General features: G+C 45.0%; 2 protein-coding genes and 1 long non-coding RNA gene across 10 annotated transcripts in view; 2 read left to right on the top strand and 1 right to left on the bottom strand.

Moving 5' to 3' along the window:
* On the bottom strand, positions 1–6492 carry THOC3 (THO complex subunit 3). Its single transcript, XM_083726315.1, has 6 exons — positions 6212–6492; positions 5292–5448; positions 4507–4711; positions 3738–3899; positions 2132–2232; positions 1–768 (listed from the first exon to the last, which is right to left on the bottom strand). The coding sequence occupies exons 1-6, from the start codon at positions 6392–6394 to the stop codon at positions 605–607; spliced, it is 972 nt and encodes a 323-aa protein (XP_083582441.1). The 5' UTR covers positions 6395–6492; the 3' UTR covers positions 1–604.
* Positions 2239–3647, top strand: LOC310838729. The gene is made up of 2 exons (XR_014561141.1): positions 2239–3357; positions 3396–3647. It is a non-coding gene; the product is annotated as an uncharacterized lncRNA (long non-coding RNA).
* The window catches only part of SIMC1 (SUMO interacting motifs containing 1), a 23455-nt gene continuing 10390 nt past the window's right edge, over positions 6491–19555 (top strand). Inside the window, exons 1-3 of one of the 8 annotated variants that reach the window (XM_083726280.1) lie at positions 10829–12533; positions 13058–14131; positions 18254–19003. In XM_083726280.1, the coding sequence (XP_083582406.1) occupies positions 18317–19003 (687 nt within the window). In that variant the 5' untranslated portion in view covers positions 10829–12533; positions 13058–14131; positions 18254–18316. Of the gene's footprint in view, positions 9285–9332; positions 9616–10607; positions 10631–10828; positions 12534–13057; positions 14132–14712; positions 15405–18253; positions 19004–19555 lie in introns of those variants that run through there. The other 7 variants (XM_083726277.1, XM_083726276.1, XM_083726278.1 and 4 more) reach the window with 7 other exon arrangements.

Here is a 19555-nt window from a genome sequence, read left to right on the forward strand (position 1 = left end):
CAGGTTTTATGTTTTTATTTACTGAAACAAATTATCCAAAATACAAGAACAGGTTCAAACAAAAAAATAACCCTATTCCCGATCCCTTCTCCTTTCATTACCCTAAGGTGCAAAAGGAATGAAAGACACACACACAAAACCTCCAAAGGAGGCAAGACGCGCACTCCTCCAAAGGAAAAGGAGGATTCGAAATGTGACAACAGAAACCCAGTCTTTCCATTTTTAAGGGAGACACAAGTCATGACAATGGCACAGTCACATGGATTTAGAGGGACTGCCTGCTACATCCTGAGAAACTAGAGGGCAGGGATTGTTTTCCTAACTGAACGCACAGCACACAAGACACTCAAATCCACTGGCAGCTGTAGCTTCCTCTTTGCAATAAAAAACAATTAACGGCCTAGAAATTGGAGAATTTAGTCAGCCAGTCAGCCTTTTAGAATGGTTGGGCATTTTACAAAAACTTCAAAAAGCAAGCTTTCTAGGCATGGGAATGTCAAACCATGGTGCTGCTCCTGCTCAAAAATTGGAAACAGAGAAGCAATGCATATGTGGGCTTGACTAGGAATACTAGGTTACAAATACAGTCCCCAGGAGGCTTCTCTTATGAGTCATTGGGAAGACCAAAGAGCTTCACGGTTCCAGCTTCTCTGCTGCTATCATATTTGCCATCTTTGTCATCGCAGGCGAAGGCCAACAGGGGCCGCTTTGGATGCCAAGCCACAGTGAACGTTGAAGACTCGCACTGCACTTCCCACAGCTTCTCACCTGAAGTATAAAGACAGAATTAACCCAGGAACCAAGACAAATGCAGCTGGAACACCCTGTTCTTGGCTCGCCTCTGTAGAAGAATGCAGTTTAATGAGTTCCATCGAAGAAGAATTTCACACCGCAATCTTTTTACATAAAATTACAAGTGCAATTCAAAAGCCAAAAACTCTCAACCAGCCAGCAAGAACAGAGGAGGGGTTTGTAAAATACTGGTGGTTCATAAAATTACAGGGACTATTGCTTTGAGAACAAGAGGAGCTTAGGCTAAGCATGGGGCACTTTCTTCATAGGCACATGACATCATGGGCACTCTTCCAAGGGACGTATGCTAGCAGTGGCCACGATGAAAAACAAAAATGGGCATGGTTAAAAGGTAAAGGTACCCCTGCCCGTACGGGCCAGTCTTGACAGACTCTAGGGTTGTGCACTCATCTCACTCTAGAGGCCGGGAGCCAGTGCTGTCCGCAGACACTTCCGGGTCACGTGGCCAGCGTGATGAAGCTGCTCCGGCGAATGGGCACCAGAGCAGCACACGGAACACCGTTTACCTTCCCGCTAGAAAGCGGTACCTATTTATCTATTTGCACTTAATTGTGCTTTCGAACTGCTAGGTGGGCAGGAGCTGGGACTGAACTACGGGAGCTCACCCCGCCGCGGGGGATTCGAACCGCCGACCATGCGATCGGCAAGTCCTAGGCACTGAGGTTTTACCCACAGCGCCACCCGCGTCCCTATGGGCATGGTTAAGTGTTAGCAAAAATGAAGCACTCATGTTTCCACACTCACTCTTCTCCCAGCACCCTAGCAATTCTTTTTTCCAGCCTAAGTGATTACGATTCATAAGGTCGGCTTCTTTCAAGCCAAATTGCAGAACAGGGTTAATTTTGGATGGGGGTGGGCGTCACAGCATACGGGAAGGAAAGGCTTATCCCTTCAACCCTCCCCCCACAAATGCTCCTGTGCAGAAAGGAAACTTGAAAGAAGATTTTTGGAGCCTATAAGAGACTATTTTCAATCCTAATTGCTGCAGGGACTGGATGTCGGGAGGAGAGAACAAATAGGAAGGCCCCGTGGGCTATCAAGTTCCCCACCACTGGCTGGGACAATATCCTTCCACTCCTGCATGTTCTGCCTGGATTCCCCCACACCAGATATGCGTCGCTTTGCCAAGTTTTTAGGTCTAGGAATGGACCAAAAGAAATTTAGGGAATCTCCAGTAGATGACAGGAAAAGTGTAACACACATTGATAGTGAAAGCTTATTCAAAACCAACATGATCTTCATCCGAGCTCATTCCCTAGTACGTGTTTTTAGAATTGCTTTGCCTTTCTTGGCAGACGGTGAGAAGAAGAGCACTGACCTGTTTCTACCTCAGCAATGTCAATGAAGTGATCTTCAGAGGCTGAAGCCAACATCTTCCCATCATGGCTGAAACTCAATGTCCTCACAGGCCAGTCGAGCCTGAAATATAGGAGCAAATGGAATAAGGGTTGGGGCGAGAAGACAGATACCAGTCAGATGCCTCTTGGAAGCATGAAAATAGCACCCAAAGCCAAGAACTCTCCCTCTTTATTTCTTCCTAGCAACAGGGAGAAAAATACTGCCATTGGGTATGGCAGTTCTAATTAGTCACCATCGTGCTGTTGATAAAGCAATCCTCCATTAATTTGTCTAATCCCCTTTTAATGCTAAGCCAGAGGCCATAATATCTTATGATAACAAATGTTGTACATTAATTACTACACTCACACACATGCATATATACATAGCTACACACAGTTTGTATTTTCTCTGACTTTTCTGCCAATAGATTGTGTTAGCCAGAGTTAAAGTATTAGGAAAGGCATAAAATTTTCTCCTCTTTTCTCAGGCCATGCCACTTACTTTAAGTTACATATAAAATAATAAATATTCTTGATCTTGAGCATGTCCTCTTTAATCTTTTTTGTTCACCATATTCCATATATGGCTGCACATCTAGCAGTTATGATATGAGCCATTTAATATTCAACTGCTTTCCTAATAATCCTCCAAACTTGCTCTTCCTACTGTCACTCAGGTTGGATAGAAAATCATGATTTTTAAAAGCGTGGAAAATTGATTTCTACACACAATGTTGTAAAAATCAAAATACTGTATGGGTTGTATCCAACTTAATCACAACATGCACATAACAACTTCCAGAGTACAACAGATAAAAAGACTGAGTTAAAGGCTGCTTTACTAAAAAAAATGAGCCACGGTGAAATTCTGACTTTTAAAGTTAAGCATTGGAAATCACACACTGACAATGCTATCCATGTACCCACCCAACTACTAGAACTTTGCAGTAAGTTCAGTACTCAAATTATTAGATTATTTATTAAATTATCATTACTAAACACAGAGAAAGACAGTATCTTTACAAGTCATTGCTTATATAAATTTCAGTAGACTGCATTCATGTGGGTTCCTTAGCATCCTTGCCCCAAAAAAAGATTTGAACAAAAATCTGTCTCTTCTATCCACAAAGATGTTATGAACTGCAGAAGCAAAGTTTTTGGATTATGCTCATAGGTTGTATAAAAGCTCAGCTTAGTCTGAGCAGTGTGTTTTACAACTGGATAGCATATCTGCTTGATCAGGAAAAACGTGAATTTTAAAATAAAAACAACTTATTTAAATCCAATGCTTTATAAACTGGTCTTCTTTTCTTAGTGATTTAAATTTCCTTGATATAAATCAGTCTACCCTGCCAAGGCAGCAAACTGAATTGACATTTTCATATATCATTCATGACCTCCTCCTGCTCAATTTCTTCCAAGAGCAACAACCCATTCAGAGCACTTCAGTGTACAAGTGGTTAAGAATTATTTATCCAATCTACATACCTAGCTGCAGGAGTGCAAAATAAGGTATGGTATAGACATTTTTACAACCCCTAGGGTCAAAAAAGGTCATTAAGTTCACAGATCATGATAACTCACCTAGAAAAGCATCGCACGCATACAAGCTCATCCACATCCCAGAGGCTAACCAATGCATCAGCACTTCCTGTAGCAAAATACTTGCCCGTTGGGTCAAATTTGATACAGATGCAGTTTGAAGGATGGGCATTAATTGACTGGATGAGCTTCAGCTCTGGATAGCTGTAGAAAGTTAAAGAAATGAAGTTGGAGTGAGTTGGGGAGAAAACAGCCCTTTTACTAGCTATGTAATATCTAGAAATGTCTTCTTACTGGTCACAAAATGGAAGCTAAAACCTGCTTATATAGTAAAGGCAACAAAAGTTGCCCAGTCTAGGGAGGCTTTGTGGCAGTTGTACTGCATAATAACAACAGGAATAATAACAACAGGAATAAGACAATTTTTTTGTATTCCACTTACAGACTTCCCCGCAGGAATATGAGGTCATTTAAGACGTATCCAAATGACAGATTTAGATGTCCAATTTAGAGGGAATGACAGAAGGCACAAAACAACTTCTGTTACATTGACTGGAATGTGGGGATAAAGCCGTAGGTCTGTACCAACCAAACAAGGGTATGAGCTAGGACACAGGGTGGGATCAGGGAAGAGTTCATATTTATGGTGCCTCTGTGATGGGAAACCTCTGGTCCTTAGGCCTAAGTAGGTCCACAAGGCAGTTTTCCCTTGTACACCCCACAAGTATTTCTCCCCACCCACCACCTATACAAAAGTCAAGACAGCCAACTCACTTGCTGCCCTTCCCAGTAAAGGCCATGGTGAGGGTACCTGAGGATGTTGATGCAACCGTTGCCATTGGTGAGGAAAAACATGTTGTTGTCATTGTTCCAAGAGATCTCATTCACCTCAAACTTGAACTGTTCCTCAGCTTTGGACCGATATGTTTTAGCATCAATGAAGGTGACCACATCATCCTTGTTCCCTACTGCAATAGTCTGTCCGTCGGGGCTCCAACAAATGTTAATATTCTCCCCTGTAAAAGTGAGGAAGGGGAAACTGAACCTACTGAATTCCTTCCTGGGCAGGAACAGTTCAGTCAACACGCAAACACCTGCATTTTTAAGCCAAGAACTTCTAACATAATCACGTATACCCAGCCCTATAAAATGCAGCTTATCTACCTATACTCTCTTCACCAGAGATACGGTGCCTGTGGCCCTCCAATTACTGTTAATCTCCAACTGCCAGTACCACGCAGCTCAAGATAGCTGCACTCTAAACACCATTAAGAATCTCATCCCCCCGCTCAACCCTCTAGATGGTTTCTAGTGGTACTGATAAAATGGTATCTATAAGTTATACCTTCAATCAATGCTTTTCAAATACAGTCATAGTACAAGTTAATTTCGATCTCAGCCCCTTCTTGAGCAACAAAGATAGAAAAAGAAGAATGGTTCATGTGGGCTAGGTTGCCAGTGGAGATTGACTGCCTCTCAGGACCATCTTGCTCAGGTTCTTGTACTTGCCCCCCATTAAACGCAGTAAACCCTTCCAAAATACAAAACAAAGCATATAGGACAGCTTTGTTTTCAGTGAGTATTAGTGATACCTACCCTTGGTGTTCACGGAGGCAATACATTTAGTAGTGCGGACATCCCATATACGGATGGTTTTGTCTCCAGACGCAGTGACAAATAAGTCCGGGTTACTGGGGTGCCAGCACAACTGATCCACACTGTCTCCATGGCCACGGTAATTATTCTCCTTCACCTACGAAAAACAGTAAAGTTCTAAACTAGTAATCAAAAGGGAAATGTTATGATGACCCTTTGACTTACCAATCATCTCACAAGCAGCCTAACTAGACTTAATAATCATTCTAAGCACACTATCATCCAAGCCCAAGTGCCCAATTTTCGGTTCAAACCTCTTTTAGGAATAACAACTCCAGAAAGACCTGCAGAATCAGACCAATGGCCCATCTAATTCAGCATCCTGCTTTCAAAGTGGCCAACCATATTAGAAGCCCAAATCTAGGACCTTGTGGTTTACAGCAACTAGTATTCAGAAACAGATTATCTCCAAACATGGAAGAAGCATTTCCAATCCTCTCTTAAAGTCATCCATGTTTGCAGCTACCACGGTTACTGGGGTTTCCATGGTTTAACTATGTGATGTGAAGGAGCACTTTCTTCTGTCCTAAATCCTCTCCCATTCCGTTTCGGTGGATCCCCACGACTTCCAGCGTTGTTATGAGAGATGGTACCGACTTTCTCCACGCCACGCAGTGTTTTATACACTCCTTTCATTGACACCTCTATACCGAAAAGCCCTAAATGCGGCGACTTTTCCTCACGGATCCCAGAGATCCACATGCCGGGGAGCGAAGTCACCACTGCTAGGCGCCCAAGTGAGCAGGATTCACGCCAGCCCCCGGCTGCTGCGGCAACTGGTCTCTCTGCTCCTCCTATTTCCCCGCCTGAAATATCCCCCTGCTGCTCCTATTTCCCAGCCTGGCGCAGCCAGCACTGACCAGCCGGTCCTTGTCGAGCACGAAGACGCTGGCGGTCTTGTCGAAGGAGCCGGAAGCGAGGCGGCGGCCGCAGCAGCTCCAAGCCACCGAGTGGACCTTGGCCACGTGCGCGGGGAACTCGCGGATGCGCGTGTTGGCCCGGAACAGCTCCTGCATGGACTGAACGTACGGGGAGAGCGCCATGGCAACCGGGCCCAACCGAAGCGGGCGGAGCTTTCGGCGGCGGCGGAGTGCCCTTCCGGGTAACAAAGGTAGAGCTTCCGCTGCGTTACGAGCCCTGTTCTGCAAGAGACGCGCACGGAGGAAACTCGGCCCGCGGGGGCGCGCGCGCATTCAGTACGCAGGCGCGGCGGGGCTGAAATTTAAATAAATGAAACGGACATAAATGGAAGAAAATCCCTTTCGCTTTGACGGAAATATTTTCGGGGCAAGACTCGACCCTCACTGACTGCTGGGACAGGATGGTGAAGATAGATAGATAAGATGAGATAGAGTGCTTTTTTTCTTCAAAAAATGTTTAGCGGTACTCTCGTTTTCCCACTCATTGAAATACTGCCCCTCAATGAGGCCAAACTTAAGAGTCACAAGGGATATGCGTATCCCTACGTACCCCCCAGAAAAAAAGCACTGGATAGATAGGAAGAAAGAAAATAGTTGCTGGGTGTGCAGAGGGAAAAGCCAAGAATTTAAATGGCAAGTTTGATTTTTAAATTTTCTAAATAAGAGTTTTGTCTTCTCCAAGCGATGCTGCCCCACTGGTAGAATAGGAGACATTGCTTCCCTGCCCCTCCCCCAAGATGGCATGATTTCCGATGAGAGTGAGACCGTAATTGGGTTAGTTGTTGGAAGGATCTGGGGAAAAGAGAAGCGGGTACATGGCCAGATAAAGAAAAAGATTTGCTTGCTGAGCTTATCTCTTAACAACCACTATATACAGCTGGGTTCTGAGTGTTTACTGGGGAAATATAGTACAGTTCTTTTGGACTTTGCTTTCAAGCACAGATCCATAAATTTGCAATCTAGGGCGTATGTCTGATAGCTGCCCTCTGTCAGAAAGTAAATTTGAATTGAATTTTAGAAATAAGGCTTCATCAGTTGTATCTATTTCAGAATATGAAAACAAATTTGGAAAATACTCTGTTGCTGCATAGGTCTTTTGTTTCTGTTTTCTTTGAAGTTTTCTTTGTTTCTGTACTTGTAATTTTAAAAGTCAGAAATAATAACGGGGAGATTTCCCATTTCCTTTGACCTTGCAGAGAAATATTTGAGGTCATTTTGGGAGAGAGTAAATGGTTTCAGGACTTTTCTGTGGGTTTCAGACATGTGGCTTACATATTTGTATGTCTTTGCTTGGTACATTTATCAACATCTATTTTATATATATATTACCTTATTCTTATAACACAGCATTCACCCTTAGATCTCAGGGCAGATTACAACATAAAAGCACATTGTTAAACAATGTTTGAAACAACTCGCAATCACAGAAATAAGTTGGATTCTAAAAGCATACATAACAAGTTGTCAAAACTGTTGAATAGTTGCACAGCCCTTTAGCCAAGGACCACCCAAAGCTATCATATGTCACATATGTCCCTGTTTAGGGAAGTTTTTAAATGTTTGATGTCTTATTATGTTTTTAATATTCTGTTGGGAGCCGTCCAGAGTGCCTGGGGAAACCAGTGGGTGGGTATAAATAAATGATGATGATGATGATGATGATGATGACAGAAAGAGGTGGTCTCCAACAGAGTATGTGGCTTGTATCCTGTTTGCCAAGATTAATGTAAGGCTGATTGCCTTATTTTGGTGAGTCTGGACATGTTATATACCTTGGTTCCTCAGTCTGCTATTTACAAATTTGCACCTGTTGTTACTCATGAGAATGCTCCATTGACAGTATGCTCAGTTTAACAGATACTTGACAGACTGGTATTGCAGGGAGGGGTAAGCCCCTACATTCTAAGCAGCTTATAGCATGGGGGGGTAGTACACTCAATGGCCACTTCCCTGGTATCAGCTTCTAAGAAGCATTTCTGCTTAACAATAACCTACAGTCCACTATCAGTACCTAGCAGGACAGCAAGAAGAGCCTGTGCCTGGTTAGGAATGCAGAGAAGCTGCCAAGTTTCTTCCAGCTAGCTGGAAGGTGAAAGGCACAGCACATCATCTGTCACTCTGCTTACACAGAACACTTTTCAGATACCCGAGAGCTATAACTCAGGAGTGCCATACCTGTGTGTTTTGATTCAGGGGCGTCATGATTCTGAATCACATCACGTACACAGCTGACTTCAGCCTGTTAAGTGCTGAGTCTGCAGAAACACCATCCCGTAGCTAAACTGCAAGATGTATCCTTGATTATTTAGGCCACAAGATGTATCTACAGTTGCAACTGCAAGGCCAGTTATTCCTAGCTTGGCCTGAACTGGAGGGAAGCGTCGGTGAATAACTGTCCTGAAGCCAAATACAAGAACCTGAGTCAAGCATGTCTTGATCACACACTTTCCTAGCCATGAGTGACACAGAGGATCATGTGTTTGTGTGTTTGCTACAAGCGCGTAGCTGCTTTGTGCCTGCTTTGTCTGCGCCCGATTCCTTTGGGAGTGATCCAGGCCGGGACTCTGGACCGCAGCCACAACAAACTCTTCTTTCCCCCTTTCCACCTGCTGAGAAATACAACCAAGGTCGTTAACCCCCTGATGTATATTTGTGAAGCAAACAGCGGCGGCGAGGAACTCCCTGGGGTTCCATTAAGCCCCGCCCTCCCGATTTGGAGTTCTCAACGTCAGCGAGTCGCGGAAAGGAAAATAATAATATCGGGGTCGGTCGGATCCCAACGGAAGCGGCCAGCCCGGCTTGGCCCTATAAAGCAGCGGAGCTGGGCTCAGCCTCGCCCTTTCCGCTTTGCCACGCCCCCCGACGGGCGGGACTGAGCAGAAGGGGCTCGATGGCCGAGGTTCTTGTCACTGAGTCGAGCTCCGATGGGGAAAGCGGCTATGATTGGTCTCCCCGCAGGCGCCTGGGCGAAAAGAGGAAGCGGAGATGGCGGCGGCCGCCCGCCGAGCCCCCGGTGAGTTGCGCCGCGAACATGGGGGATGCTGTTTTCTGGTCCCGAGGCTTGGACTTGGCCGCTGCCGGCGTCTCTCCTCCTTTCTGCCTTGGGGACTCCGAGTCATTTCTCCTCTCCTTGCCCATTCACTTCTCCCCACGCGCTCCCGCAGGCAGTGGCGGGGTGCCGGGAGGCAGGCGCCGTCGGCTAGGCGCTCGCAGGCTTGTTCGTACGCGCCCGGGTAGCCAAACGCAGGAGAATATTGTGCTGGCTGGGAACTAAATTTGTAGGGCGCGCGGATAAAGTCGGCGTTTCCAGAGGCATGACTGACGTCCGAAGCTGCAGCCTTCTTGTAAATATGCTTTTGGTAAAAACTATCCCATAAGAAGGAGCGCCTCTTCCTTTTAACGTAACGCAAACAAGTGTGCCGGAATGTATTTTAGTGAGGCTTGGAGAACAGGAGTTGGTAAAGCCAGCTTTACCTGACAGATCCTGACTGCGATCCTGCAGTGCTCCCTATTGCAGAAATTCCTTATATCTCTCCTGAATCCCATCACCGCGGTGCTGGAGCTTGATCACGATGTTGCTGGTATGACCTTGCTCTGCCCACTTTGCCATGAGCCGATCTGTTTCAGGAGGATACCCATAAGGAAAAACAGATGCGCAGGAAACTGCCTTGCACCAGGGCCGATCAGCTGTTCTCAGCTCTGACAACCGGATCCTTTGAACTGGGGATTCCAGGGATCAAATGCTTTGCCACTAAACTGTGGTGCCTCCCAAACTCCAACTGAGTAGCAGTTGCCATTTAAAACAATGGAAATGGAAGTTGAATGCTAAAAAGGGAATCTGTGTGTGGCCAGCTAAATGGAAGGAAAAGGTCCTGTACTGCAGAAAGCTATAAACAAGGCCATGAGTCTCTCCTGACATCATGGGCAGTGCTGTAAAGCAGAGATATGTGGCATAGTAAAAGAATGGAGAATGAAATTGGGATAACTGGGAAGACGTGGAGCAATCAAATGAAGTTTGCTATGGCTAATGGAGGGGATGAACGTCCAAAGAAGAAATGGTAGCCCCCAGAGTAGAACAGTAGCTCCTGTAACACAGTGCAGAGCGAACAATAATGGGATGTGCAGAGGTGAAACAGAATGAAATTCCACACTTGTTGAATAACTGACTACATAGTATGACATCATAATGTCAGTTACAAGTGGCAGTTGTCCATGTTCTAGTAACTTCTGGGCCAAACTATTATTATGTGTTGCATGTGACTTTTGAAAAACATTAAAGAAGCATCATTGGTTTTGAGCACCGCAACTGGGTTATTAATGGGGCTGATGGCTGCTCTCACATCACCCCACTACTAAAAGGTTCTCGCTAGTTGCCAGTTTGCTTCTGGGTTCAGTTCAGGTGCTGGTGCTGACCTTCAAAGTACTAAACAACTTTGGTATTGAAAGGGCTATTCTCTCCCACATGAGCCTGCCTGCCAATAAAGTTCTGCTTTGGTGGTCCTTAACTAGTAGCCCCTGCCTTCTCAGTGTAGGAGGATAGCTACTGGCAAGAGGGTATTTTTGCTGGTGGCTCCCAAATTGTGAAACTCCCTTTCCAGACCTATTAGCCTGGCACATTACATTATTTAGTGTGTGTTTTAGATTCTGGGTGAAATCCACCCTGGGTGCATGTGGTTTTAGTAGAGCTTAAACCACTTAATTTATCTGCTGGTTTTTATGTTTTAATCCAGCCTTGTGAATCACCCCACATTACTATCTTGCAGTATTCTTTACTAGCTTATTGGGGGCTATCAAAGAAGAAGAGGCAAAAGCTGTATTTCTGTGGAGAAGGGAGGAACCCTCCTCTAGCAGCCCATTTGCTTTTTATGCTAGGCACAGAGGAGGGACCAGGCTTCCCATCTCCTTTGCCAACTCACTCTCTCCTCTGCATGGAACTCCATTCACTAACCTGCATGCAGTTTGTGTTCATCTATGACAGGGTTGGGGAAACTCAGGGCCAGGTGTTGAAAGTGGCCTCCAGGAGTCTCTGTCTGACTCTTGGAATTTTGCCTAAGCCGCCACTCATTGGCCGTGGTTTGTACTGTACTTGGTTTGTTTTGTCCGATTGGAATGTGTCCTTGAACTCCAGTAGTGCCTCTTGCCAGTTTGGATTAAGGATAAGAGAGTATGTGGGTGGGTGTAGAAACTAGCCCAAGGTATAAAAATAAAATTTACATTTGTTGATCACTTTAGCCTCTGATCTTGCCCACCGCTGGGATATATGCCCTTGGAAGGTTACCTAGAAGGGAATGCATGAAATTGCTTTGTGCAACATTTCCCAAATGCTAGACAACTAGCTGGTTGTCGGCGAACTTGGCTGCACAAAGTTGGCCTGCAGGCTAGTGGATCCTCACCCCTGATTTATAGTAACCCATGATCCCTGACCATTGGTGATGTGTGTTGGGACTTGTAGCTCAGCAACATCTGGAGTATCAAACGTTCCCCACAGCTGCTATATGGTATCAAGGCACTTGGATCTGTGTCAGCTATGAGAAGCCTGGGATTGCCCTGCTTTATGTCCCAAATTGGCAAACCGCCTCAGTCCTCTTGCAGCTTGTGACGCTGTTCCTAGCATGGAGCTAAAGCCACTGGATATGCCAAACCAGCTACCATGTCATAACCCTGCACATGACCTTGTTGGGGTGACTGGCTGGCCACCTGATGCTTATGCCTTTCCCTTTCAGGATCTCTTCCCTTTCTGAATGCTGCTGAATAAAGGCTTTACCTTTGTCACATATGTTGTTTATTGATGGCAATCTCATTTACCGCACCCTACTAGGATCTGGCGCCATGTGAGTTCAGGAAGGGACTACAAAGGCAGGGGAGGGTTCAAGGAGCTTGATGACTCCGGGGGCAGCACATCCTCCTTCCCTGTTCGCTAAATCCCTGGAACTGTGAAGGAGCATTATTCTTAGGGTATGCCAATGAGATGGGTGCTGCTGCCAAGATGTGCAAGATAATTGTGCAGGCATGTGCACTGAGTCCTGCTAGGATGCCAGCTGGCAGCACTGGCCTATCTGGTGAGATGGAAGGTGTGGATTGGTCACAGGCGTTGGTTGAGAAATAAGGTGGAGCAAAAGGACTGGTTGGTCCCTGCAGTGCTTCTGTGGATTGCCCCGTGTGCCTGACCGTGGACAACATTCCCCCCTGATCCTGGATTCAAATTAAGGATCTCCGGTATGTAAAACGTGAGTTGTTTGAGTTCACCTCACACTGGTTGCAGGCAGGGGCGCCGACTTATAAAAAATATTGGGGGGGCGGGGGCCCATACCGACTTATAAAAAAATATTGGGGGGGCCCAAGACCTCCAAACCGCTGCTGCTGGGGGAACGAAAGGGGCGAGCCCCGGGCTGCCCCGACCTTAAGTGAACCTATGAGGGCCCGCCCTTTGCGGCAGCCGATTGGCTGCCGCCATGAGCAGTGAATATTAATGAGCTAGGGGGAATCCCCGCTTCTCGCGGGGCTGACGCCAGCCCCGCGAGATTGTTGATGGGTTGAGAGCCCGCAACCCCACCCCCTCTCTAGATCGGGAGTGGCTTTGTTTTAACTCATTACGGAATGTATTTTAAAAGGTAACTATCATCAAACAAGGAAAATAAAAAATACCAACATAATTTTGTGATTTTACAAAGCATAATATAACTAATAATTTTCTTAAATTATTGGGGGGGCAGAGCCCCCCCAAACGAATTTTTGAGGGGGCTCGGGCCCCCTCAGGCCCCATGGAGTCGGCGCCTATGGTTGCAGGTCAGGACTATTTTGTGCCCGTTCCTTATAACTGCATCCCACAATGTGGAGGGCACACTTCAGGCTACTGTAGTTGTCTGCTTTCTGCTGTGACTCCTTGTCTTCTACACTAGACAACTGTTACTTCTTTCCCTCTGTGCTGCCTTTCATTGCTCCATTTGCTGATTCTACACAAATTCAAGGCGTGACAGCAGTTGCTCTCTCTCAAGTTGTTATTCCCAGCAACAGGTATTTGGAAGCATACGGCCTCTAGCAGTGGAAATTGAACATAGCTGCCATGATTAACTGGCAATTGATTTCTTAAAGGATTATGAACTCTGGATAATGGCCTGTAGGAGCTTTTATGTCTAGTTCAGTAATTTTCAGGTGACTTGCTGGTAGTGACTGGAAGTGTGTAGTTTGCAAATAAAGGCTTATTTATGGTATTCATGAGCTCTGGCAGGAGGTGGTCTCAGCCCAGTTCCTGAGAGTCTGTGCTTCACATTACAGTATGCTACTTTTATTTGTTTTTAAAGTAGTCAGTGAAAGTTGCATCAGCCTCTTCCTTGGAACACACGGTGCATATCGAGGCCAGAGCCACTTTGAGAATTGCTTTATGCCCCTAATTTTGGCGCAGTTAGAAAATGGGGGAAATGAATAAGGGCAAGTTGTTGAGTTGAGGTAGCTTCCAAATCAGAGCAGGAATGAGTCACTCTCTATCTCAGACTCAGAAATAACAAAAGAATTGCACTCAGACCACATTGGTTCCTTGCACTCTGGTCACTGCTGCAGGGCTTCACTTCCTCCTAGTAGGCCGAGGTCTGAAACATTCACTAAGGGGGGTGCTGGCAAAAAGGGAAATAAATAGGCCTATGTAAAATGCTGTGTGTTGTGACTGTTTGAATCTTGCTAAAGATAATGAGATTTGCACAAATTTGCAATTTGTTGGTTATAAAAGGAAAGAGGGGTTATTTCCTCTCAGGCATGTTGTGGTTAAGCAGAGGAGTGAGCAGCAGTTGGAACATCTGCCTCTGCCACATGTTTCCTCTTACAAAAAGCTACTAGAAGCTTTGAGAGGTATCAGCGACAACCCAGGTAAGGAAATTGCACCCTGTGAGGGACTCTAATGCAGGGTATAAATATTGTCAAATAAATAATAAAGGAGTTGATCAAAGAAAAGCTAGGCCCTCTTGCCCCGTAAGTAGTCTCTCCTGAATCCTTGTTGTTTCCGCCTGGAAAGCGCCATATTTTTCCATGTATTAGATGCTCCCTGTTTTGGGGGACTCCGAATTAAGAAAACACCCCTCGGCACTACCCGTGTATAAGACAAGCCCCAATTTTAAACCTGATTTTTTGGTAGAAAAATACGGTATCTTGCAGGGTGCAGGAGCAGCTTTTAGCCATCTCGTTTGTAACTTTTAAAGAAATCTTGAATACTTCTGAGCTGACTTGAGGAGTGGGTTGTAAACAGTGCTAGTCCTCCTTAAAAGTAGACGCATTGAAGCTAATGGGCATAAATTTGGTTTATTAATTTCAATGGGTCTTCTCTGAGCAGGACCAGAATTGGTTACAACCCTATGTTTTTATGCAAGCAGGGAGGCCTCCAGCCAAACTGGAATTCTGTTGGCCATTTAATTCTGATGCTACTTTCAAATATCCAGAGGTTCCAGCAGGGAGAATTGAAATGGTAAAAGGAATGGCAGTTAGGCACTTCCTTTTAGGTTTCAAAACTTGTTTGTAGGAAGGTCATTTGAGCTAGGTCCCTTTATTCAGAACAGCTTCATCTCCAAATGATGTTTCTTGCTCATGCTAAGCAGTGATATCTTATTCACTTCTGCCATAATTTTAAACGTTCAACCTCAGTGCCGTATTTAGGGATCCAAGATGAGAGTCACATTGTCACTTCCTGAATCATAAATTTCATTTTACTGATTTGCCTGCTACAGGGTGTGTGTGTGTGTTTGTTAAGCATAATTTTCTTTTGAGGTGCCTCACCTGGGACTATTTTTCTCCTCTCTGTGTCCCCTCTGGAACGTTTGTCAAAGAATGCTCCAAATAGGCTTTCAATATTTAAAATCTACTTGCTATATCTTGAACGGGAACATAGAGGAAGGACTGTGGCACAGTGGTAGAGTGTACACTTTGCATGCAAAAGATGTCAGGTTCAGTCCTTGTCATCTACAGGTAGGGTTGGGAGAGACTAGCCATCAATCCTCTCCCCAGTATTTGCCCTTTGCTGCTTCCAGCCTTCTCTCAAGCAAGGATATGGGAGCCATCTGTATGGCATCTAGGCTGGTAAGAGGACTTCTCCCCTCTGAACTACATTTGAGTAAGGCTCCTTGGAATGCAGGAAGGCCACAACTTTATTGTCAGTTAACTCTTGTTTTGTTTTGTATTTATGTACTGAAACCTAGACTGGGTTTGGAGGGTTTTTTTGTAATATTGAATTTATTCTGTGTTTGTTAGATTATTGATTTTTGACATTTTTGAATTTAATGACGTGCTCGGTATTTTGTATATTTGCATTTTGATGTTTTGAATGTTTGTGGAAAAGCAGCATATAACTCAATCAAACAATCGATATAGCAGAGCTAAAAAGAACAGGTATGGTATGCCTGCTGAAAACCTGTTTCAGAGCCTTCTTGCAAGAATTCATATCCTTTGCCTCTCTGTGTTGCTATTGCTTTATATTTCTTGTGCCACAGAGGATTGCATGCATAATCTCCACTGTCTTCCCACCCCCCACTCCTGGGGCCTGCTATCCTGACTTCTCATAACAGTGGATGTAGCCTACCTTGATTTCAGCAAGACATTTGACAAGGTGCCCCATGATAGTCTTGTAAAGAAGCTGGTAAAATGCGGTCTTAACTATGCTACCACTCAGTGGATTTGTAACTGGCTGACTGACTGAACCCAAAGGGTGCTCATCAATGGTTCCTCTTCATCCTGGAGAAGAGTGACTAGTGGGGTGCCACAGGGTTCTGTCTTGGGCCCGGTCTTATTCAACATCATCTTTATCAACGACTTGGATGATGGACTCAAGGGCATCCTGATCAAATTTGCAGATGGCACCAAACTGGGAGGGCTGGCTAACACACCAGAGGAAAGGATCACACTTCAAAACGACCTTGGCAGATTAGAGAACTGGGCCAAAACAAACAAGATGAATTTTAACAGGGAGAAATGTAAAATATTGCACTTGGGCAAAAAAAAAATGAGAGGCACAAATACAAGATGGGTGACACCTGGCTTGAGAGCAGTACATGTGAAAAGGATCTAAGAGTCTTGGTTGACCACAAACTTGACACGAGCCAACAGTGTGACGCGGCAGCTAAAAAAGCCAATGCAATTCTGGGCTGCATCAATAGGAGTATAGCATCTAGATCAAGGGAAGTAATAGTGCCACTGTATTCTGCTCTGGTCAGACCTCACCTGGAGTACTGTGTCCAGTTCTGGGCACCACAGTTCAAGAAGGACACTGACAAACTGGAACGTGTCCAGAGGAGGGCAACCAAATGGTCAAAGGCCTGGAAACGATGCCTTATGAGGAACGGCTAAGGGAGCTGGGCATGTTTAGCCTGGAGAAGAGGAGGTTAAGGGGTGATATGATAGCCATGTTCAACTATATAAAAGGATGTCACATAGAGGAGGGAGAAAGGTTGTTTTCTGCTGCTCCAGAGAAGCGGACACGGAGCAATGGATCCAAACTACAAGAAAGAAGATTCCACCTAAACATTAGGAAGAACTTCCTGACAGTAAGAGCTGTTCGACAGTGGAATTTGCTGCCAAGGAGTGTGGTGGAGTCTCCTTCTTTGGAGGTCTTTAAGCAGAGGCTTGACAACCATATGTCAGGAGTGCTCTGATGGTGTTTCCTGCTTGGCAGGGGGTTGGACTCGATGGCCCTTGTGGTCTCTTCCAACTCTATGATTCTATGATTCAAGTGGGTATGTACTATGCTGTCCTTGTTGGCTTAATGTGTCCCACCTGGGACAGCTTCAGCCAGCAATTGAGTGCATCACCATTCAGAGTAATAACTCTCGCATCATCAGGCTGACTAAGTTTTGAAGTGATCACCAACAGTAGTCATTATCCAGAGTGGTAGCATTAGGCAAACAGGACAGCAGTACATCTCTCTATCCCAGTTCACAAGGCTCTCTTTACTCCCGTTTGTCACGTTTATATGAACATTTGATTTTGCCACATGATAAGGAAATGTATGGGTGTCTAAATGCATTAATTAGAGAAAAAGTTTTGCTTTGAGCACCTGTGGGTAGTTCAGTTGGCTAGAACATGGTGCTGATAATGCCAAGGTCACAGGTTTGATTCCTTTACAGGACAGAAGCATGATAAGCAGGAGATTACACACCACTGGCATTCTTTTTCGCCTATGTAAATTCCCTCTGAGGTTTTTTACTTTAATACTTGTTGCTGTTGTTGTTTAGTCTCCGTGACCCCATGGACCAGAGCACGCCAGGCACTTCTGTCTTCCACTGCCTCCACAGTTTGGTCAAACTCATGCTGGTAGCTTCGAAAACACTGTCCAACCATCTCGTCCTCTGTTGTCCCCTTCTCCTTGTGCCCTCCATCTTTCCCAACATCAGGGTCTTTAATACGATCACAATACTATAATACTTTAATACTATCAAAATACAAAACCCATGCATTTGAGGCATGAGCTTTGTATGATTTAGTACTGGAAAAAGGTGGCCAGCACAGACCGAGAAGGGTTGCAGAGAGCTATCTGCTGCTGTTTCTGTCATGGGATGAATTATGCAACTAATTAAACTAATTAAACTAATTAAACTTCTTGCCATGGGTTAATTGAGGTACATGGTCCTTGGGAAACAAATACAATAAATAAATACTAACAGCTGAGACCCATGTCTGTGGGGTGTCAGCAAAGTCCATCCAAAACCAGAAGATCTTGCTGCAGTTCCACAATTATATATTCAGGCTTTATCATGGATGAATCTCCATGATAATTGTGGGAGCTGTGCAGCCACTGTTGCCAATAACTTTTCTCCATTTACCCCACCATCTAATATTGGCATAGGATAAGTGCTATTGACTGGTCGGGGGGGGGGGGGGATTCTACAATTTCCAGGGTGTGCCCCCAAACCATTTAGGATTTATAATTTTAGTCAAAGCTGTGTCATGCAGTGATGTAAATCTTTTTCTTTCTCCCACCCCTGACCCCCACCCCTTCTCTCCTTGTAGGAGATCATTGATCTCACTGGGGATGAAATCACTGTAATCGATCTGACGGGGACTGAAGATGACATGATCAGCCCTCTTCATGATAGTTGCAGTGGGATTCAGGACCTGAAGCACTCTACTCCAGTCAGCATGCACTCGGTGTGCTGTCCGAAAATCCTCACCACTAAAAGCGCTGAGAACAAAATTGATGTGCCAATCAGCATGTGGGACAGAGACTGTGAGCTGCCTTCCCCCAAAGATGATGCTATAAAGAAGCAGCCCATATTTCAATGTAGCAGCTGCCCCATCATCCCCAGCTACGGTGGGGACTCTGAAAACAGCAGCCACACCACTTACAACAGTGATCTGGGCTCCTTAGGAAGCCCCCAGGTGGGGTCTGATGTTTTCTCCTTCTCTTCAACCCCCAGCAGCAGTGAATGTCAAGCCCCCTTGGACTGTGTGGATGAGGTTCCTGGTGCTGGTCCGTCTGTGGAAGAGCCCAGCCCCCAGCATTCCCCACTACATCAGAGACATTCCCCAAGCCCCATCCCCTCCTGTTCGCCAATGAGCACATCTCCATCTCTAGCAGAAGCTAATCAGCATTTTCTAGAGGCAAATAACCCAGCACCAAATGCTGTAAAATCAGATGTTTGGGTGCCAACGAAGCAGATCGACATCAAGGTCTGGTTGAAAACATTGCAGTACTTCCAGGGAGTTCCTGTACATTACCCCTTTTTCCAAAATGTGGTGCAGGAAAAAGATGCTGAACAGGTAATTGACGGAAGAGACCAGTGCTTCAGTAGTCTGAATAAAAAGAGATGGAAAGAACCAGGCTGTACAAGAAAGAGCAGGAATGAGGTCATGCAGGCTGAAATGTCCAACATCAGCCAAGGCTCTAGTATGTTTAACTTGATTGTGGGTCTCGCAGCATTGCACAGATTTGACAGCTTCACAAATAAGCATGTGTGAAAGAGAAAGACTCTCTGAAAGTGCAATCCTATGCATGCCTACTCAGGAATAAGCTGCACTGAACTCAGTGGGGCTTACTACTTAAGTAGATATTTGCTGAAAAAGGAGGAGACCATTTTTATTTTACATCTTTAAATATCTGAGAAGGGTTCTCCCTCTTAGTTGGCAAAGACAGTTGAACAGAAATACCTTATTAGGGGGAAAAACTTGTTATGCGTTTATGCTCAAACAAATTCAAATCTTCATTCAGAAATTATTTTTATTGGAATACTTACTTGTATTCAGAAATTATTTTTATTGGAATACTTACTTGTATTTTAATTTGTAACTACTCAACATCATACTTTCCCAAAT

The sequence above is a fragment of the Podarcis gaigeae genome (genome assembly GCF_964106915.1).
Source record: "Podarcis gaigeae genome assembly, chromosome: 2".
NCBI classification, from domain to species: Eukaryota; Metazoa; Chordata; class Lepidosauria; order Squamata; family Lacertidae; genus Podarcis; species Podarcis gaigeae.